Source organism: Toxotes jaculatrix, chromosome 1 (assembly GCF_017976425.1).
Source record: "Toxotes jaculatrix isolate fToxJac2 chromosome 1, fToxJac2.pri, whole genome shotgun sequence".
Lineage (NCBI taxonomy): Eukaryota > Metazoa > Chordata > Actinopteri > Toxotidae > Toxotes > Toxotes jaculatrix.
Window position 1 is genome coordinate 6,522,683 of NC_054394.1, and position 23,012 is coordinate 6,545,694.

Below are 23,012 nucleotides of genomic sequence, written 5' to 3' on the forward strand. Positions count from 1 at the left end.
ATCCACTGACCACAGCAGCTGGTGATGCCAGAGTCAGCCTCCAACTTTCCCTGGTCGATCAATTAACTTTGGACTGAAAATGGCTTAAAATACTGACTGTTAACCTAAAAAGTAGGTTAAGACTAGTTGCATACTAAATGAATACCTGTTGCAGTGTGAGGTGGAGGTGAGTTGGAAATAAAGTTTTAACGTGTATGTAACATCCGGTTGGTGACACTTCCCTGTCAGCTGGCTCTCATTGGTTACTGCAGGTCTCTGCTCAATACTCCATCTCTGTTCCTTTCACAATACAAGACTTCAAATCAGGGAGACTCTGATCGAGTCAGTGACATTAAGATTATGTCTGTAAAATCCTCACAGTACAGGATGATTTGGGCAGATAACTGGCTCAGACCAGCCTCGAATCAGAAACAAAATCTGCCCAATTATCCTCTAGTCAGGGTCCAGCATCACAGAGACAGACAACATTTAGACAGCATGTATTTTAGGTTAATGCCGCTCTGTTTGTTTAAAAGGATAACACAAACATCAATCAAGGTTGAGCACGGGAAAGTAAATCCAAATGCAGCAGCGTTAGTGGCTAGATTTTTAGCTTTAGGATTTACCAGAGCCACTGTGGCCTACAGTAGAAAAATGCCCCTTCTCTTTGTGAAAGCAGCAGAAGATTAGGTTGAGTTCATACCCTTTGGGATCAAGCAGATCCCGGACCTTCTCGTTGTAGATCTCCATGTAGGAAACCTCAACAGTGAAGCTCTCCTCCTCCCGCTGTTCTTTCTGGGTTCGTTCAAACAAAGCACTGCACAGGCGGGGAATCAGACCCGGCTGGTCCCCCGAACCCATCATTGTGTACGACTTTCCAGAACCTGAATACAACACAGACACACATTTTTAATTTTGTGAGATACTGGACCTTATTTATAAGCTCTAACTTGAATTGAACTGTTTGCAGTGATGGATCTATACATGATTCAGCCTTGTTTTTTCAGTTATCAGTCTTATTCCTTTCTGAACAAAAACAAAACTAAAACCTTTATTTTAACTGCAGATATCTACATCTGCTGTGCGACGCTGGTACGGTGCATTTGGCTTTCAGCAACACTGTGCACATCTATCACGCCTCTCAAACTCTGCGTTTGGTTGAAAACTGGATCTGAGCTTTGGTATTTTGTTTATGCTGGAGAGAGGAGAGGCTGTCCAAGCTTCCTGCCACAGCACATCCACACTGACACTTCTCCTAATCATTATACAAAACAATTAAGGCCACTTTGCTATAAAAAGGTACATAGAATTGTTCTTTTATTGGGTCCAGTTCCTGTAACTATGTAACTGGCTCTGTTAGAAAATACACTCTTTCTTCATGAAGGTTATAATGTTATGTTATGTGGCTTAACCTCGTTGACATAAATGGGACAGACAAAATAGAAACAACTGTCAGTACAAAGGCCACAGACTCCAGCCTCCTAAATGATCACACAGTTGAATAAACATCTCTCTAAAACAGCTTCAACAAAAACTGAACATTATAATCTTCACGAGAGCAGAATGTATTGTGGGACTGTTGAAGTAGACTGCATTAGTTTTAGCTAGCTATACTGTACCTAATAAACAGGGAAGCAACTTAGGGCATATTAATATCACATTGATGGCAGAACAGTGAGATGCATCACAGTAATTTACCAGTTTGTCCATAGGCAAAGATACAGGCATTGTAGCCCTGGAACGCGTTGTTGAGAAGACTTTCCCCAAGGCACTGGAACACCACTTCCTGACCTGGAGACAGACACACACACACAAACACAAACACACAAACACACAAACACACACAAACACACACATACAGACAGACACAGACACAGACAGACACACAAACACACACAGCATATCATTCTGTGCAAGTGTTTGGAATGGCTGAAAAGCCAAAGTTGTTTAGAATTTTAAGATGTTTTGGTGATAAAATGTTAAAAAAAAATATTTACTGGATCATTGTTAATAAACTAACCTGCAAATTTCTCCTTATCTGTCTCGTCCATGGACCAGAAACAATAATCATAGGCAAAGACCTGGAAGCACAGGAAGAAATATAACAGCATGAGAGACACACACAGTGATCACTTATGGGTAAAAAAAAAATAAAAATGCCCTGCTGTTTATACATCTTATTTTTAAATGACTGCAAAATTAAATCCTTTACCAGTTACCAGTAATGTAGGATTCATTTACATTTCAATTGAGAAATAATGCAGACTTTTTAAATCACTCAACATACTTTGATGTAAGCATGTACATATAATGTGGTTTGTGCAGCACTATGGAAATTTTCAGGTGACGGAAAAAATCGTTTCTTTGGAAATATCAATGCACAGTGAATTAGCAGAAAGCAGAAAATAATCAAAACAGCCAAAAACATATTCTAAAGTTTCTTAGCAACAAGTGTTCCTTGAGGGTTTAGAGTTAATAAATTAAACGACACTTTTTGGTTCAAAAAATAGTTTTACAAATCATGACTCTGTATCCCTGCCCGTACAGTTCCACAGTTCACAAACTGAGCTGAAGAAATACAGCGGCTTCTTTGTGTAACACAGAGATGATTCACAACCATGGAATTAGCTCCGTGTTGAAAACGTCTGTGTATGCTTGTGTGTGTGTGTGTGTGTGCCGTTACCTTGGACTGATTCCTGATGATGTTGGGAGGGTCAAGGTCCACAGGAGCATGTGGAAAGAGAGATAAATGGTGTTTAGTGCACATACTAGAGATGATGCAGTATGTTGGTCAGTCAGAGTTAAAATACTCTGAATGTTGGCTCATGTTTTTCCAGATTGAGAATGGAAATTATTTCTGTAGCTGTATATGTCCATCAGTGGGTTTTCCTAATATCATGTGTGCTAAGTCAAAACTGAATGAACGGAGACAAAAACAGAGCCAGAACCACTGGCCTCAAGCTTTCCTCGTTCTCACTTTTGACTGAATATGTGCGTGTATCTTGTTTACAACTTTTTTTGTCACATGTCAAAACAAACTTCTCGGGGGATTTGGAAAGGGTGTGTGTCTGGGGATGTCAGGGAAGACATTCATCTTTAACAGAATGGACAGACAAAAAAAAATCTCTCAGACTTGGTGCATTGTTGTGGGGATGTCTGTGTGTGGGCATGGGTAGAGTGAGTGAAGGCTGTTGGTATTGAAGTGGGCTTGGTTGATATAGTGTGTGGTGCAATCAGATGGTGCCGTAGAGAGGTTACTGGGTGGTGTTCATGCACAGAAAATAACAGACCTTTAAAAAAAAAAAAAAAAAAAGCCGTTGAATGTTAAAATTGAATATTTGACATTTAGAAAGAGGACGAACTGGCCTCAATATCTGCATGATCTTCTACAGAGAAACTAAGGAAACACATGCAATCACACACACTACACACATGAACCTGCACACAAACATGTCCATATTATGAGCATTTAGCCAACAGCCATGTCCTTTAAAACCGATGTCCCCTGCACACAGACCGTCACTCCATCTGGCTATCTCTGCATACGAGGAAATGTCACAGCAGACCAGAATAGGCTAATCTAACTACGCTAATCTGATTCTAATAATTCTCGTTTGAAACAAAAACAGAGATCCTAAATCCTCCCTGCTATGTATGTTTATGGCTGTACAGAAATCTAAGATGTACACTATTTTTCTTTGTGTGCAAGAATATGTCACCAAGCTCCAATATGTTTTCAATATGTTGCATTAACTCTGCAGCCGCAAGTGCGTTTTAACCTTTACATAATCATTTTATGATATTTGCTTCTGATCTGTTTTCCAAAGATGGAACGGCACAGAGCCAGATATCAGAGATCAAGCAGATCTGATCTAAAACATCTCAATTACTGTGTGGTGCACTTAAAGGGCACAGGTTGGGCTCCTGCACAAACATTAATTACCATTCAATTCATTTCGACATCCTAACTACCTGGCACCCAGACAACTTAGCAGTCATCAACTTATTCTGTTGCCAAGCTCAGCATCTGTCTACTGTTAAGTAGAGCATTTGTTTTAACCTGCTGGACATATAGGATGGAAGAATATATGAGGACAATAAACACAGAGAGTCAAATCAGCACAACTCCAACATTGATACACTTTAACTGTGAGGAAAATCTATAAGGAAAACATCATGCTCCTGGGTGGAAACTGCTGGTCAGTTGTCTCTATTTTGACATGTCAACATTTTAAATTAAAAGCATCACAATTTTCTCACAACATGGTTCATGAACTATTTCTTACCTTTCTTTACCTTTAAATCTAAGGTAAAGACAAATAGTCTGACACTCTATAACACTCTATATTGTGTCTTGTTCTTTTCGCAAAATCTGTTATGCTGTGATGAAATTCTCTGAATTAGAAAATCAATCTTCCGTCAAGTTTTCTAGAAAAACATTTTTTCGTTATGCCCTTCTGTTCTCTTTCCTCTCCTTGTCTTCACCACTGGAAACCCCTTGTCATCTTCCTCCCCCATCTGTACATTGCTAAGTCCACCCATGGGGTAAGGGCAGCTGTCAGTCAGAGAGCTGCATAAAGTCAGATGAAGAAGCCAGAGGAGATGGCTAGCAGCTCTCTCTCTCTCTCTCTCTCTCACACACACACACACACACACACACACTTCTATACTTATGAGGACCCCCACTATATGCTGATTATCAGTGTTAAATACCCAACCCGACACCATATCTAACCATGACCCAGAGCCCTAAGCCACACCACAAAAATGCCCTTAATCTAAATGTCTAAAACTCAAACTAGCCCTCATATAGATAGAAGTACAGAAACACACTCACATACACAGACGCTCACACACCTGTTTCCTTTTACCCATGCATTCTTTATAAACCGCCAAAACTGCAGCTCTTGTGCAAACCAGCCAGCATCCAGTCCAAAATGTAACACTTCATATTTCACTGACGTTCCACTGCTGGCGTGCTGCGCTCAGCAGAGCAAATACATGCAGAGTAATCCTCATCTGTAGCCTAACTGATTCCAGTAGCTCTTCAAACCAGGACACAATTATAATACCTCTTCTACACAGCACTGACATTTCTCCACAACGCTGCTTTGGACTCCAGGAGACCTCCAGCCTTCAAGGAGGATATTCTAAAGGTGTCTGAGGTGGTTTTCACCATCTGAATGTTAGGAAAGGCTGTGTTAGACGCATCTTGTTCTCTAAGAAATGCTGATCATTTTGTGTAATGTAAAATCTTGTCAAACTGGAATCACTGATGCAACATTTAAAGGCTCTCTGATATTAAATTGTTTGTGAATCCCTGATTTCTAGATATTTTTGTTTCTCTGAATGCTCCTCTCAGGGGCTTCACAGCATCCTACACGCCCACTATCTCTATAGTCGCATCTCCACAAACACTTTGGGGGTGAAATCAGCGTGGCAGGTTTTGATGTACGGAGTGATGACAGCTGTCATAATCGTTTCAAAGGCTGCAGGCGAGAAGGGTCGCTCATGTCATTAATGAAGCTAGGGGCCCTCCTGACCAATGAGAAGGAAGCGTGAGGCGGTCAGGAGAGCTGTGAACCCGCCTCTCTTCATACTCGCACGCTTCTATTCGTCCCTACTCCCTTCAGCCTGCTCCTTTGCTCTGATCACCGTCATTTAAAAAATAACTTAATGCATGGCTGCTTCCCCCCTCCTCTCTCTTTCTCTACTGTTCTTGCATTCTTTTTTCTCTCTGGGATTGTACCATTCACGGCTTTGTAGGGAGGAATGAGGAGTGGAGGATAGAAAGGAGGCTGAAGGTAGCCGGGGGGAGGAAAGAGGCTTCGCCTGAGACTGGAATGTTAAGCCGGAACATACTGATGCCACAGGACAACAGGACATGTAACAGGCTAATACTTGGACTCCACACATACTGAATCACATGGTACATGACAATAGGTCTTCCCATCCAGTGAAAACAACAAGATTGCCTACACAATAGGGATCAAAGCATGGCCTATGGATACAGACAGAAACAACAGGTTCTAATCAAAATGAAGTGAACGATACATGTCACTTTTCAGGTGCTACATCATTTTATAAATATACCGGAAAAATTCCCAGTGATCTTGAAATGAATTTACAGTACCCAGTCTGAGGCTGGCCTCATTCATACTAAAATTTGCTCTTGCAGGTGGGTGTTTTTTTTTTTTTACCTGCAAGTACAGATGTGGCCAAAGGTGTTGGCACCCTTACACCTCACTGAAACAATGCCCCGGTCTTCCCCCGGTACCCATTAGAAGTGGCAATAAATAAATAAATGGCATGTAGTGATATTTCAAGCAGACTATTGTCTTCAATTAGTATCACATTGTCATTGGTCATTCAGCCCATTGATAGGACCCGAAACTTACATTTAAAAAACAGCTAGGAATGGATGAGATCAAAAACAGGATATTAATTGTGGAACAGAGAATAGTAAATGCAAATTACTTTTGTCAGTTTCAAATTATTTCACTGTATATTTTCTGGAAGAGTACCAACAGCTTTTGGCCATGTCTACATATAATTTGTTGTAAATAGTACACAGGCTGTCACCCTAATACAGATTTGTTTAAAACTATGTTATTTTTTGATATCAAATCAATGCTTCAGTGCACCCATTGACACCCATCAGTGTCAATAAGCATAAAGGCAATCCAGCTACATGTATAAGAATATAAAGTGCTTCAAAAACTTAAAAATCTAAAGGCTAACAAATGTATTTGGAATCTCACTAATCCTCCTGAAAAGACCCGCAAAATATACAATTCATGAATTATGCCTCCACTAATAGATTTTGACCAGGCTAAGCTGATAGCAAACACAATATGCAAGAACCATTTAAATCAATGCCTGTGCCTTGAGCATAAAGCCCCTGGATCAAACTGAATCCCCAAAATACACGGTTCAGTTTTTCAGTGCATGTGATGCACATTAAGTTGGACCTCTGGATGGTCATGCCTCCTCATGCTCTCTTTCATGCTTGCTCTTCACAGAAATTTAACAGAAAATGTGACCTATAAAACATAAATAGTTAGCATGGTTAATGTTTACCCTCTTGCCATTACCAACAGCGAACCAGTTCATATGTAAGACATTTTCTAGCTACACTCCAAGTTAAATGTTAGGCATTTCTGCCTGTGGCTGGGACACGAGTACAGTGAGTGGGCATTCCTCGACCTGAGGATGGAGTATGAACCCAGTTCCCGCTGAAGTGTTTTTAAGATGGGCACTAAATTAGTCTACAATCAGCTAAAATGTATACTTTAGTCAGGTGCTGTTATTCAGGTGGTTGCATACAGCACACAATGATTTCCTGTCTCTTGCCAAACATGAGCTCAGTGTTCATGCACTGGTACCATCTCACACAGTTAGAGTTCATATGCATAATACATATTTGGATATGATGCTCTCTAACTGTGATGAACCAATATCCATGGTTGGAAATGCACATTACATGGACAGTGGTGACTATAGTAACCTAGTCACATCTGTGAGATGGGCCAGTGCCCTTGTATCTGTATCCTCCTTCCCTGTGCAGCTCCTGAGCAGCTACAGGATGGTGAATTTACTGTTTGCTCTTCACTCTTTCAGTCTTTGACTGTTCAGGTTTAAAGCTTATTGCAACACTCTTCACCTTTAAATGCCTTAAAGTCAGGGACCATATTGACATGTTTCATTTTAGCTCACTATCTCCTCTCTACAGCCAGGACAAACTCAGTTTATGCCCATAGTAATGTGTCCTCAACTGCTGAACAGCAATCATTTTCCTGCCACAGCCTCAAGGAAATAAAATCAGTCTCCTTATCAGAACATCCATTTTGGTTGTATTTTCCCCTCTATATCAGATTTTCTGAAAAACAGTTTGTGAACGCAGCGTTGTTCAGTTCACTGGGCAATTCTCAGATGCCCAAGCTACCACAAGCACAGGGACTCACCACACACTTTTGTTAATCCAGACGCATTAACGATCCAAAGCACCAACTCAGCCTGACTAAGTCAAACCATGTCAATTCAAAGCAGGAAAATTCTGGAGAAACTGAGCCAGTGGGGCCTGTGGATGAATGACATTCTCTTTCCTTAATTTTTAACCCTGTCATTAGGTTAGTGGACTGTTGGGAACTTTCACTGCCACATGGTTGGTCCAGCTGGACTGTTCAAACACCTGACCTCATTCTGCTTCCAAATACCACCTTTCTACATTAACAAATATACTGTAAATCCTTCACTCATACAAACAGATATTAGCGAGCACAATTAGAACACACATACACCCTCACACACAAGCAGATACACACAGAGAAAGAAATGTCCAACATCATTCCCAGATACGGGGGCCACACAGTCTCTTTTGTGTATCGTCTTGGAAACCAAGCGGCTTGTGTTTGCCTCACTTACATCTGAATGGAGACAGATCGTTGTCAGTGTGTGTCAACATCCAACTTCACAAAACCAACGCAAACAGCCTCGGGCCATCATGCTACGTTTAGTGTCTGACCACATGGCTGCAGGGAGGTTAGCTGTCTGTTTATCAGACAGAGCAGTACACAGTGCCCTAGCCCTGCAAACCCAGGAGGTTAGGACATCCTTGGAGGTTACAAAGTGATTCATGCAGGGCAGGTGTACAAGCACATAGGTCATCAAATAAAATGAGAGATGTAATGAAAGTAATTTCAGTTACATACACCAAAGAAAATAATGGAAACCTTGGCTGTGAGAGCTAGGACATCACAGCATTAATGCTCCCTTGATGATCCTCTGTAAGCACTGTTTAAACAAATCACAAAACTCAAACTTCAGAAAAAAACATTAATGTACCACTGCAGTGAGTCACTGAGGGTGGCAGCATGAGGAACTTAAATCTGGCCTGCCCAGTGTGTGCTGCTGGTGGAAAAAGTGAATCAGCACTACACACAACTGACACACAAATGAAAAAAGGAAATGTCCTTGTGGTGAAGTCCTTTTAAATTATTCATAGCTCAGAATCCAACCACAAAAATCATCAGTGGATATGTTAATCAGGTAAAGCACAGAATGTCACTTCAGCTGACAAAAAAAAAAATTAGCAACAAATTCTTTGTTATCACTTTTTTGGCTTGTGCAAGGAACTTTGTGTTTAAATAGGTCATATTTAAACATTCATATAATTTAATTCTAATAAACAAATAATTGAATTTCACTCATTATTTATTGTCTTGAACCTCAAGTCTGTGTTAGAGAGACACTGACAAGGTGGACAAGTGCTACTGTGGGTGAAGCTCAGTCCTATACATGGTCATCTGTACTTTCAGTGATAGGTGGCTTTTTCTCTCCCATGCCCAACAGGACAAGATGGATATTTTTGTGTAATACGAGAATGTGAAGTTAAACAGGCAAGAGAACCACAACAGACCTAAAGCATATGTACACTCATTATACAAAGCACTAGGATATTGAGTTATACCTCGAAAACATGACCATAATCCAACAAGCAAACACTGGTACATATATAAAACTGTGTTTGTAAAGTTGGTCCACCATCATCTGCCCTCTGAGGATACTTCCTCAGCCTTGCTTTCCTTGTAGGAAAACAAAAAGGAGTAGGGGAAAAAGTGGCTCCAACTTCTATTTGAAATAAATGGACTGTATGTCAAAACTGAAAAAACAAACAAACAAAAAAACAAATCGGTGCTAATGTATTAAGCTGTCTCTGCTGTAAGCTCTACAGCAGAGACAGTCAACCTTTGCAAATGGATGTTCTACTTCCCAGCTGCTGTGAACCATTTGGTGGCTATATCAATCTGTTCTATCATTTACTTGGACAGAAAGCTGTTTTTCACAGCCTCAGAGAAGGAGAAAATCCTTCATTTATATTTAAACAGAGCTAATCCCTAGCTTCAGGAGTCTAGAGGGTGAACATATACATAACAGGAAAAGCAGATAACAGACAGAAAAAAATTAATGTATCACAACAAGGTAGCTGATTTTTATATTCTGTCTGAGAATATACACCTGTCTTTCTCTGTATCACATCGCCTGTACCATCTCACGTCTTCCATCGCCTTTGTATACATGTCCTGGAATTGACAGGGTCACATGACTTCTGACCCCTGACATCCCACTGAGAGCTCATCTGTATAGATAGCCAATGCCCTGCCTCTATTCCACACTGTGTTTTCACACTGTAAAAACCTCAGCTGCAGTGTAGCACTGTAGTGGTTTAATGCTAATAAGATACGTTATTTCTTTGTTAAAAGTACAAGGTGTTCAGTTGTTATTAGCAAGGATGGAGTAAATAACCACTGACAGGTGAATACAGATCAAAGAACGACACTGAAAGCAAATGAAAGTGAAGATACAGTATGGAATGGAGGCTAGTGGGTCAGGGGGTACAGCATCGAGCTCTCTGTAATCTGGGAAATGAAGATCATTTAAAGATGCAGTGGATCTGATTCCTGTCTTGGTGCTTATATAAGAATTCCTCTCTTTCACATGAATAATTTCATGTCCAGTCTGGTCAGTTTTGTTGGTTTAATAACCCGAGAATCCTTGAAACACACTGTACCAACCAGTTTAATGTGGGAATCTTCCGTAGTTAGTTTTTGCAGATAAGCCATAGAAGTACACACGGGACTTGGATTTTGTCAGGAAACTCTTATGCCTTATCTCTGCAGATATTTCTTCCCCATTTTAAACAAAGGGCATCCTGGTAATTCAGTCAGCTTAAGCAAACAACTTGCACCTGCAACATCCTAACTTTACGGCTTACTTCCTCTCTGTAGCCACTCCAATCTTTCTCAAACTACTAACCACCAAGTGGACGGCTGAGTGAGCGATAATCCTCCGATGTACACTATGTAAATGTAAACAAAATGAAAACAGCATCTGCACGCTGAGGGCAACAGTCAGTCAGCCCATCCTCCTGCTGCTTCCTCGCTCCTTTGTCACTGAGACACAGAGAGAGAAACTACAGCTCTGCTCTTGTTCAGTCGTCCATAAAAGTCACCGGGAGAAGTTTATGGTCGACAGATGCTCGAGTAAATTAGGGTTTTTCCCCCTCTTCTATCGTCTCCTCACTCAAGGAAGGGACTTCACGGTCACCGACAGCGACCCCAAGTTAACCTCCCCCTGTGTTGCCACGGAAACGGAAGAGCTGAGAAAAAGGGAGGAAGCCAGGCGGCGGGGAGTTGCGACCCGACTGAGTGAGAGAAGAGAGGAGCGGACTGGAGTCTGTCTTTTCATGTATAATTGTCTGTCTGCCTGTGTCTCACTGCTGCTGTCTTTCTTCCAGGCACAGGCACCTCTGACACACACACTCAGAAACGCATGCTGCTGCTGTTGTCTGCTCCTGAACCTCAGCCTGAAGCCAACATTATTCACTACGTCTGATCTGGCAGTCTGCAGTGAGCTCCACCAGTCACAAGGAGATCTTTTTTCCAGCCCAGCTGGCTTCCTCCCAGATGGTGGGACGGCCTTTGAGCGTGGCCTACTGATGGCTGGTTCAGACCAAAACAAAAAAAGTTTGAATTATAAGAGCTTCTTCATCAAAAATGTCTCGCATTATACCTGCAGCAGTTTGCTGGGTGTGATCTCTGCTGAAATATTCCCTCGTTCCGACACAGATCTGACAACACACACACACACACTGAATACATGCTCACACACATTCCTGTTCTGCCCAGTGAAACCACAGTTAACACGTTTTAATGCCTCCTTCAGTGCAGGGACTGAGACACTCAAGACTCCAAAACAGCAATACCCACAAATACAACTTAATTAACAGGATGGAAACAGAGCAAAAACCAAGAGAGGGAAATAAGTGACAAGTGATTTGAGTTGAAATACACCTGTCTCTAGGCCCAACAACGGGTTAGACAGCTTCCTGCCAAAAACTACAGCATGATGAAAAAGGGACATTCCAAACAAACCAGACAAGTTTTTTGAGAAGCAGTCAGGGAAAGGATACGAGAAAATGTCCAAGGCATTTACTGCTTTCAGCATGAATTAAAATAAAACAAAAACAAAAAACACCACTTCTGTAAATCTAGAAACTGACTGTCTGAGTGAGGGCAACAGAAAGTGGCCTACAGCAGCTCATAAATAGCTACACTGGCCCAACGCACTGTGTCCTCATCATTCATTCACATTTTGGTAAACTGGCACCATTTAAAGTATGCCAAATTAGTCTGTAGTGGTTGTTGTTTAAGATGAACCCATGGATGTACAGACAACTCACTCGATTACTTTGATGCTGTAGAAAACTTAAAAACGTGATGATTCTCATGCACATTCTGGGGTTACGTGTCATTTCCTCTATGATTTAAAATGGGACTTACGGATGTTTATTTGCGATGGACAGTTGAGATAGTCATATTCTCATAAAGTTCCAGCCATAACTAATCTAAAGATAGGTCTACTGTGTCTGTATGTATCAGATATTACTGATTTATGACTCCAAGAAGGAATTACGCTTGTTGATGCATGTGTCAGCCACTGGACATTCACAGCTCACTCCCTCAGTGAGCAGTGGGACAGCTATACAATATCTCACTCCCCACTGTTTCCAGAACAACTGCGTGCACCTGTCACTTTCACCTTATGCAGGTCAAATGTATATATTTATAGGAACTGAATGACTGGATTAAGTGTGCATGAAGAGAATAAAGTATTGCTGTGGACACAAAACGCAGTCAAGAAACTAGAAATGAGCGTACCTCGAGTCCGCTTTGCCAAGGTTAGTTCCCGCAGGATGGAGGATCGTCTGGTTCTTCACCATCTCCACAACACATTTAGTGTTCAGTTCCTTTTCTGTGGATCAGACAACACACAGTTTTACAATCACAGCATTAAACCTCACAGCCCAAACACACCCAATACTAGCATTCTCCACTGTTTCCACATTCTTACACAATATCACGCAGTAGGTCTCAATGTCATCAGCTCTATTTAATGAAACAGTGCAGAATGTGTCACATAACCACAGATATAGTGTCACCAATCACCTACACACATGCTACATGGATCTTTTCCCTACATCCCCCCAATGGTGGGAATAAAGCTGCCAGAATTCACAGGCCACTTGGACTCTTTGACCAGCTAACCTGATGTTTAAAAAAATGCCTCAACATATTTAGAGCCTTGTAGAAAAAGGTTACTTTACTAACTCAGAAAATCTTGGTTATTCTGTTGGTTATTTATCCCGTTCTGCATTAGGGGTAGAGCAGAAGTTAAATAGCACAATAACACAATAATTTCCTGTGGAACATCAAGTGCAAACAATTGTGTGAGTAGACTGGTAAACACTGACTCTAAAAATGACCTTTTACCTCGGGTGTGAGCTTAAGGCTAACCAATAAAACAGGACTTGTCCGGGCAATCAGTGTCTATCACACACACACAACTAAGGATGTCCTATACTGACCCATGTCTGAGTGTGTCATGATGCAACACTTAGCCTTCAAGTGGCCATTTCCAACTCAGTATGAACAGTGGTCCTAATGCTTTGTCCACTCAGGTAATTATGTCAATAGGCTGCACTAGTTGGCATATAATGTCGCCCACTGAGGCTGCTTCATCAAGGTTGTAGTTTTGCCTTCTACAATTCCACAGACCCATCAAAATAACACAATAATACAGATTAACTTTCTGACTACTTTTCAACAATATCTGACAGTGTTGTTAAATATAAAGTGCTGCATATTATGCTTGTTTTCAGAGCAGAATCAGTCTTATAACCTTCTAATAGAAGCCTTGCTGTGAAAGTAACCAGCAAAAGCATTGGAAAATATCAACACGAACCGCACTGGAAATTCATGAGGCTGGTAAGTCTCTCCATTCATCTGTCTTGCCAGTGAGACCTAATGATGGTTGCTGACACGCAGGCTGCCAGAACAACCTCAGCAAGCAGTATGTGGCAGAACTGGTCATGCATAAAGCAAAAAAAAAAAAAAAAAACCTTAACAACTGGTCACTTGCAGAGCAGACTAACTTACCACCTGCAAACCACCAGCAGCCACCAGTAAGGTGGGTGCTGGTGAATTCTTGGGTCACAGCCACTGAAATACTTCATGTTATTTTAATGGTCAATTGCTGCAATCTATTACACTGCACCATTATATTTCATTACTGTAGTAAAAAGACAAAGTAAAACTGCTTTGTTAAGTCCCACAAAATACTGAATAAACAATGATACTGTTTATTTTTAATGAAAATGGTCTCTACCTAGGTGTGAATGTTTAGCACATCAAGCACATCCACCTCGTGATTTTCTCTGTAATTAGGAAGCTTGTTTGTAAAAGCAGGCAACAAAACCCAATGACAAATTCTTGCCATTTAACCTTTTTGATAAGATAAGGATGGAAGTCAGGAATCTTGGTAGGGATACCCTCTTCTATTATAACCCCTTTTTACAGGGAGGTCAGAGGTCAGTGCCAGAACAGCACTCCTTTAGCCGCAAATCAGTGTTTACTCAAGGACACTACAGCAGTGAAAAAACCTACTGATAAAAAACAACGTCCTTCAAATGCATGACCCGGTTCAGGGCTCCCATGTTTTACCATCACCATTTAGCCCAGTATTAACATGTGGCCTGTGAGATTTTTGACAATCACGCCCCAGATGTCTGTCAATAATCCTTTTCTGCATTATATGGCGGGCATGCAAGAGCATGTGTCAAGACAGGAAAAATATTCTGTGGTTTCAATTCCTTTCTTCTACAAGAGCAATCTAAGTCAGTATTACACCGTGTCATTTTCTCATATTTATGCCTTCAGTTGCTTTTACTGACCAAGGCATGACTACTCCGAAACAGGGATGAGAATATACAGCATAATGGAGTAGTCACAATGAAGCAGGTCAGCAGCTGAACATGTGCCCTTTTTCCTCGATTAAGAAATAGTACAAGATTCTCAATAATCAGTGCATCACCCAGGCTTGATTACACTGTACAGAAAACAGAGCAACTTTAAATAAACAATTCCCAATATTACCAGACAACAACTGATTAATTTGGTGATTGAGCGTGCATGCTGTTGCAAGAAGCTTAGCACCCTAGCCAAGTACCTGACCATATCTGCCCAGTGTGTTTCTGCCAAGAGTGTTTCTGCAAAGTGTTTCCAACTGCTGTGTCGGTGGTCAGCAGGGTGTGTGTTTTTACATACCTAATTATTAGCATGGTTTTGTTTTCCTAACAACCACACTTACAAATGACCATTTTATCTGTACATTGTTGCTTCATAGGCCTGTTACCTTTTCTGAATGGCTAGACTAGATAGACTACTGTGACTTACCAGCCACAGTCAAAATCTATTTGCCTGACAGTGGCTGATCATTGCCTGGGATACAAAAGCAAATTGCAACCTGAGCAGTTCTACATCTGACGAAAGGCTAACTGTGCCTGTTCAAACCAGGAACACTGTGGATTTAAGGCTAGAGTGTATGTTTAGAGAGCCTCAACACTGCTGTTCCTGGCAGGAACACAGGAGTAGAGCCATGGAAACTTGGTGTCAAAGGTCACAGGACCAGAATCACCCTCCAATTCTTCAGCTGTCAAGGAGACTACAAAGCAAAAAAGCAGGGTGAACCAGTGGAGACTGGGAGACAAAAAGACACTGAGGGAGAAAGAACAAGATAAAGTTAAACAGAGGGGACTGACACAGACATAGTGGGGAGAAAACTCTCTGTTTGGCCCTCTCCTCTGCTGCTGCCTACATTACCCACATGCCCACAGTGCTCCAGCTGTACTTCCTCCTCAGCAGAAGGGAAAGTCTGATGCAGTGGGGCTGAGAGGATAAATGTACCCATTGTTATCTGCCTCTCCTTGCTCCATAAGCAGCTCCCACTTTCCACTGGCCTTCTCTCCGGTCCTTCCCTGGGCTACCGGTGCTGAGGTTTTGGCACAACAGCCCTGACATCAGCCAGGAAGCTGATTGGCCGCGGTGCTGCCGTTGCTACGCCTGGGGTTGCTCTGTTCTTCGAAGGCAACAACCATGGGAACATGGAGCATTACGCAACGTTAGCAAATATTCATTCAGACTCACTCCCTTCCTGCCTTTGTCCAGCTAGGCAGCTACACCACCTCTCCTCCTCAACCTGGGATACACAGGGACAGTGGCCTCGAGGTTAAAGAAGCCCTCTTATTAGTTCAGTGTCACAGGTCTGAATCACTGCACCGGGGAAATGTGAGTGAGGAAAGTGAATGAGTACTATGCAGCCCTCCCTCAACCACAGCTCCTGTATCCTGAAGCAACTGTCTGACAGCAGCAGACAGAGGTGACTGGTGACTGAGCAGCTCAAAGGTGTGAAAGTGTACAGGCCTGAATACCAAATAATGTGGAGCCGGAAAAGAGCATGGACAGTCTGATCTGATTTTTGAGTGTGATGTTTCTCAGAGCTAATATTGTTTTTGGGTGCTTATTTGAAATCATAAAAATGTTACATTAGCACTGGTAGATGTGGACAGAAGCCTTTTTCAGACAGGATCGAACTACTGGAAACGTGGCAATGCTGGTTCCAAACCCATTCCCACTGCTTTCAGCAAGCCATCAATTTGCCTGCTTGTTCCCTTTTACCAAAATCATTATTGCATTTTCCTGCTGAGCAATGGAAGACACAGAGATCTTGCATGTTTGAAATCTTGCAACAGTGAAGCTAGAGTTACAGTACAGGTGCTAATACTGCAGACTATTTAAAAAAAAAAAAAAAGAATAACAAAATGACAGGTACAAACACAATGTTGCCCCTTGGTTAACACTGACAGGATGTGGTAAGGTACACAGAAACTGTAAGAAATGAACAGAATGCTGTCAGACAAACGTATTTATAGTACATCTCTACCTCTATGAATCCAAATGTAGCTGATCTGAGACAGAGCTCCGACACAGCTAATTTGTGGCCTTCTACTTCTCTGTGTCATCGTACACATAGCGACGGTGCTGGTAATCAGAAATGTCCAGCATCAACTGACTCATGGTTGTTGTTCACGAATATACACAGGATTTTTGTGTGTCCAAAACAAATGTCTAACCTTGCAAAGACTCATCACTGAAAAATGTCATCCTGACTGCAGGGTTTCTCTGCATAAGAGTCCATGGTAAATCACTGGCTATGGGAACAGTGTGGCGATCTACTGCCTTGGTCTTGTGACCGACTTCTCCAGCTCAGAGGGGGAAGAGAGAGAGTGAGAGAGAGAGAGGAGGACACACGTGATTTATTCTGCCAGTTGTCGGTCAACCACTCCACCTCGGAAGCTCTCCTCCTCCTCCTCCTCTTCCTTTCATGGGACACATGGTCTCCCATGGCAAAAACACAACTTGGCAATAGACCAGCAAATGTCATCCGTGCCTTCCTGCGTGCGGCACTGGAAATTTGCAATATAATTGACCTGAGCATCTGAGCGTGCATGCAGATTTGTCTAACACTGTGCCTTTGTTACCCTGCTTATTCTAAAATTAGAGATGAGGATGTGAGTGGATGTGTAGCTCCCCAGGGAAGACACTGAAGATCCATGAATGTTGGCCTAATGTTTGTGAAGCAGCAGTGATGACAGTGGTAAGAACAGAAAAAAATAAAATCGCTGTGCAACTCCAGCTGTAGCAAATGAGTTGCCTCACTGTTGCAGCAAGTGACAGATGAAGTCAAGAGGCTATTGGCATCTGCATCAGCTAGTGACAGAGACAAAGAGTCTGGACTTTCCAGACAGCAGATCTCACACAGAAACTCGACTTTAAATCTCACTGCATGGCAGGCGGCCATGAGGGAAGCCCTATAGCAGCACTGTACAACCATGTGCCAGCCAGACAACAGCTTTCTTTAATCTGCAGCAGCTCATTTCACTAATGGGTGGTGATTTCTGACTGGCATCCCAATCCCAGGAAATTAAACAGGGAGTACTTAAGTAAAACTAGTCTCCTATGGATAATGTCACTGTAAGACGCAGCTTGTTTATGGTTAACCTGAGGTAGTCTATGTATTGTGTAAGTCTGAGACAGAATATCACCAATAATACTGTATTGCTCTTCTATTAATAATAATCTCCCACTAGCTCTCTATATGTGTGTGTGGAATTTATATTATGTAGACAGATGCAGTCTCATAAAAAAAGACTGAAAGGACTGAATTTTGAGTCAGTGTATCAATAACAATCCCAATCTGAGCAGACAGGACCCCCCTCACCTCTCCGGTTCATGGGCCGTACACGAACAGCCACCTTGACATTGGAGTCGTCCAGGCTGGGCTCCCCCATGCTGACTCCTTACCCAGGGAAGGGAGGTAGCGCTGATCCAAAGTAAATCAGCTCTTGAGCTAAACAGTCATCCAAAACCCTGGAAATGTTGCGCTAGCCGGACTGTCGGCCAGCTAGCTTCGCTCAGCTCTCCTCCATAGACAAGGCATGTCCACGGAAAAAAACAAAAAGCCCGTGTAAAATCCCGCAGGAAGCCAGCCACTGCCACTTATCTCCTTCTTCTGCTCATTTTCCTGGCTAATTTAGATCCGTGGAGGCTGGAAGGGAAAGGAGAAATGTAAATTATATGAGATATTACAGCAGCTGGTGGATGTGACTGAGCAAACATATGCTATCAGCAAGGCAAAAAAAAAAAAAAACGGGCTAGCGAGCTAATTTGCCAAGCAAACTGAAGGAGAGCGGCGGCAGGAAAGAAGCAAGTTTTGGCTGTTTGCTACCTTTGGACCACATAACATCCCCCAACACTACCCGACCTTCGAGCTACATACCTCGGTGGATTCATCCCAGAGGTGACACCGTTAACCTACACGCACAACGGACAGAGATCTCCAGAGAACCGCCTGGCGATGATGTACAGCTTCCCAACGGAATCCACAATGTCCTCCCGTCGAGGTACACGCAACTAGCAGCATCCGCCCTTCCGCCTAAATACTTCCCCTTCAAATTAAAAGTGAAGTTAAAAGTTAAACTCATCTGTCAAACTCACAGGTCGAACTGTAAGATACAATAGAGTATTTTTTTCCCAAGAGAAATAACAACTTAACTGGGTAACTTGTCAGATAAGACGACGCTTTACTGTGTCGTGTCACTTAATAGCTTGCTTAAGCCCTTTAGCCCTGTGGCTTTTATTGTTCTGTTTAATGTTGGTCAAAGAAACCGGGGAGTGCTGTCAAACGGCAACTAATAGTAAACGTCCACTTCTGGTTTCACACACTTCACAGTTAAATTCACTTTTGTAACTGAAGTCAGCTGAGAGTGTGGGTCAGAAAGCCTGAAATCGAAATGAGCTAAAATTCAGACGCGTCATCTAAAGTGTGCTCCCACCCCAATCTGTGGACAAGACACTCTACACATTCATTTTCACTGCTGGTGCCTCATTATAATAAATATTTCGTTTAACTTCTCGTATTTGTGTGAACATGTTCACATCACTCTATTCGCACTGTTGTGGTTTAAAGTATAATCTTCAGTCTGTGGTTACGCGGTTAACGTAGACAACGGCAGTCGGTTTCCACATGGGACTTTACAGCAGCCCGACCGGGAACCGTTACTGTCAAGTTAGCGAGTTAAAGTGCCGGTCAGGCTCGGTTAGTCACAAGTTCATTTATAATCTTACCCGCTACTCAGGGAGCATTGAGTAAATAACAACTAATACTACCCTTCTTTAGAATAAAACATAAGGAAAAAAAAGAAAAAGGTACTAGTTACCAGATGTGTTCAAGACCCCACACAGTCACGCGACACTTCCGGTGTCTGCTGTCAAACCCACTGATCAATATAAACCTTAACACTTCCCTCAAAATAGTTTTCAAAATAAACCCTGGTCACTGAATCTACTTCAGTCACATAACATCAACTCAGTGCATCCAGTGCACAACTTAAAACACCCTAAAACACATTGTAACCTTTAACACTATAGTAGAACAAAGCAAAGCACAACACAACACAACACAACACAGCACAACACAACACAACACAACACACTGAGCTGAAATAAAAGGTATTAACTACACTAAAATAGAAATTTAAATTATATTTTAATGTATGAATCATGTCCTACATTTCATGTTTTTTTTTAATTTTGGAGAAATATTTATATGACCTTGCACAAGGCATACTGCTATTTAAGATGATAGCATTGCCATATAAAAGAAACAGTAGCAATGTGTGTTTGACTATTTATTATCAGTATCAGTAAACAAAAGAACTGTGCTACCTTATTAATAATTTAGTGTGGAATCACTGAACATTTCATTATGTTCCATGATTGTGTCCATTACTTTAAAGATGGCCAGTCACCTTGCATATCACTAGTGACATTAGTCATATATATAAGTTGCACAACATACTACATGCAATAAATAGATAAACATCTCTTGATTGCTTATTTAATGCTTCATTACTGACAATCTTATTTATTTATAACATTTCTGTAAATCTAACCACTGATTATCTAAAACTGCAGGAATAATAAAACCTTTGTTGTCATGACTGTAATAAAGAGAAGACAAAAGTACAGAGCAGTTTTTTTTAACCTCTCACCTCTTATTTTGAAAAACATATACCAGAAGTAGAGACCCGTCCTTCAATGAAACAAAGGATTGTTGTCAATTCCGATTTTGTCCTGCTCTGTGAGCCTTGAAGACTGGAAGCTTTCTGACACCTGCTGAGCACTAACAGAACTGTAGGCAAAGTGAGGAATTATACTCAGTTGGACCTTAAAGCATAAACTTGTGTGGGCCCCTTACTGTAAGGTACATGGTATATTGTACATAACATATTTTTTGTTTTATTTCTAATAAAAATGTTGTCACATTATTATTATTATTATTATGCTCTCCAGCCTGATGTTTCGTCATTATCCTGTGAAGGAGTGATTCCATTTTTCGGCTGTGTCTGAAAGAATGAGTACACAAATATATAACGTTTGTGCTGGGGGGGTGTCAGAGGTTGAAACACTCAAAGGTCACATAACTGCCATGTGCTCCAGCTGAGCTACTCCCACTATGAATGTGAGGAAGTGTCAGGATGTGAAGCCAGACAGAGAGAAAATGGAAGATGACAGAGTCCATGAGCTACATTGAATACAGTAGGAAAAAAGTAATTTACAATAAAGATTGTGGACCGCTTTATTAGAATGATTACAAATACACGCATACACACTATCACGTATTAAATGCCCAAGTGTAATAACATTATTATCTCAGTATTAAAATTGAATTGATTTTCTCAGCCCGCTCATTCCTATTTGAGACTGAGAGTCTTATCCCTACATGCACAGAATGAAAGCCACATACTATGTAACAGCTAAGAAAAATTTCAATCCGCTTCCGCAGACTGTAAAGAGGAACTGGTCTCTTCCATCATCCCTTTTTCAAAGGAAGTAAAACCTCCAAATGATCTTGTATCAACCAAAATGTCTCATAATTTGTCTGCATGATCATTAAAAAAAGAGTATTTCAACAATTAATTGTGAACGATGAGTGATTCTGGGGCATTATTTTCTCATTTTCAGTGTTGCTTATTGGAATCAAGTCTGGGCCAGGTATACACCGTGTTTACTGATAGCTGCAGTTTAAAGGTTTTCTAAGAGCAGGAAATAAAAATACTTTGATTCCTGGAGTAAAATCCAGATAAAAATCAGTTTAAAACACTCTGCTCCTTAAAAAAGAACATAGTGATAATCTGCATCTTTCTCTGTCCCAGAGAGCCCTTCAGTGTCACATCTCAGCAGATGAGTCAGAGGTTAGAAGAAGCATAAAGCAGTGGGCGTTGTGTCCTGTCTGTGGGATCTTGAGCAAGAAGCTCTGGCTGTTGCTGGAATATAATCAGTGGGGCAGTTGAGACCACTAGAGGACACCATACTGCAACATGTAGCAACACTGAAGTGCAATGTGGATCCACCATGGAGAGCAACTGCCTGTTTAAATGAATCACTTATTGCACACTAAAATTTGTCACTTGTTTAACCTTTATATACTGGAATTCTCTATGACAAAATGTTAGAGCATGTACTATTGGAGATCATGTCAAAATAAGAATACAAATGAATCAGAAAATATGATTATCTTTGTTAATATTAGTGGTGGTTTGCTTACTAATAAGTGAGTGGAGGTCATAACTTAGTATTTAACTTACCCTTATGTCACTTAAGCTTCATCACTTTCCTACTGTGTGATGTGCAATCATCGCAGATGATGGTCGGAAGGACAAAGTGTACCAAACTCTTGTCGTCACAGTGTCGTGAACGTGGGCAGAGGGGAGAGAAGCGCAGAGAGATGGTACACCCCGCCTCTTTTTCCAGGAAACACGTACACACCAGCATCTGCTGTCACTGCTTACGTCTGAGAGATTTTGGGCTGTCAATTTTTTTTTTGATGAGTCCCAGTGTGAATGTGCTGTAGTGTTTTATGAATATTGGAACGTGTATTTTATGATTAGTGATACCATTCTCTCATTTGCTGAGATTTAGAAATGAAATTTACTGTGTTGAGACTGTTTTTTATACACTATGTGAAATGTTAATATATTCCTTGTCTATAGGGTTTGCATGAGTCAGTGTAATTGGATGAAGCACTGATGTTAATGTACTGCCACTAAAATGATGTATTTAAGCAGTGAACTTGTGCCAGTGAGGTTTTTGACAAACATACTGTACACACTCATTCACAATACAGAGAATATAAATCTGACTGATTAAAAGTATTCTGAGACTGAATGATTAAAGTGCAGATATGTCACATTTCAAGGATGGGTAGCAAGCTAATGTGAAGTTGTGCTCTTAATGCCATGATCAGCAAAGTTGGGGCTGAAAAGCAAACTCATGAAACATACGAGATATAATTTAATCAGTCAGTTGCTCGTAATATAGTAAACTAACAGTCAGAAGCCGGCGGGCAGTGATGGTGCAAGTTAAGCAGGGAGAAAATCTAATATAGAGTCAGACTGTTTTATTCAGGCAGGCAGTAAAGATCTATGATGAATAAAGCAACATAGACAATCAATCAAGGTACAATTGTGGTGGTGAATTGAAGTCTTTATATATAAGCTGTGTCCCAGTTTAGTA

The 23,012-nt window shown here is 41.3% G+C and overlaps 1 protein-coding gene across 9 annotated transcripts in view; it reads right to left on the minus strand.

The window, feature by feature from the left end:
* The window catches only part of kif13ba (kinesin family member 13Ba), a 64,009-nt gene extending 44,307 nt beyond the window's left edge, over positions 1-19,702 (minus strand). For 8 of the 9 annotated variants that reach the window (XR_005893845.1, XM_041033602.1, XM_041033586.1 and 5 more), the window contains exons 1-8: positions 19,655-19,702; positions 18,715-18,883; positions 18,157-18,483; positions 12,699-12,792; positions 2,663-2,675; positions 2,000-2,060; positions 1,678-1,770; positions 683-863 (exon numbers count right to left, since the gene is read on the minus strand). Coding sequence is in view for 8 of the 9 variants with exons in the window: in XM_041033602.1 (XP_040889536.1) it covers positions 683-863; positions 1,678-1,770; positions 2,000-2,060; positions 2,663-2,675; positions 12,699-12,792; positions 18,157-18,226 (512 nt within the window). In the remaining variant the exon portion in view is untranslated. The remainder of the gene's footprint in view (positions 1-682; positions 864-1,677; positions 1,771-1,999; positions 2,061-2,662; positions 2,676-12,698; positions 12,793-18,156; positions 18,484-18,714; positions 18,884-19,654) is intronic. The other variant, XM_041033574.1, reaches the window with a different exon arrangement.
* Positions 19,703-23,012: the final 3,310 nt, after the last annotated feature.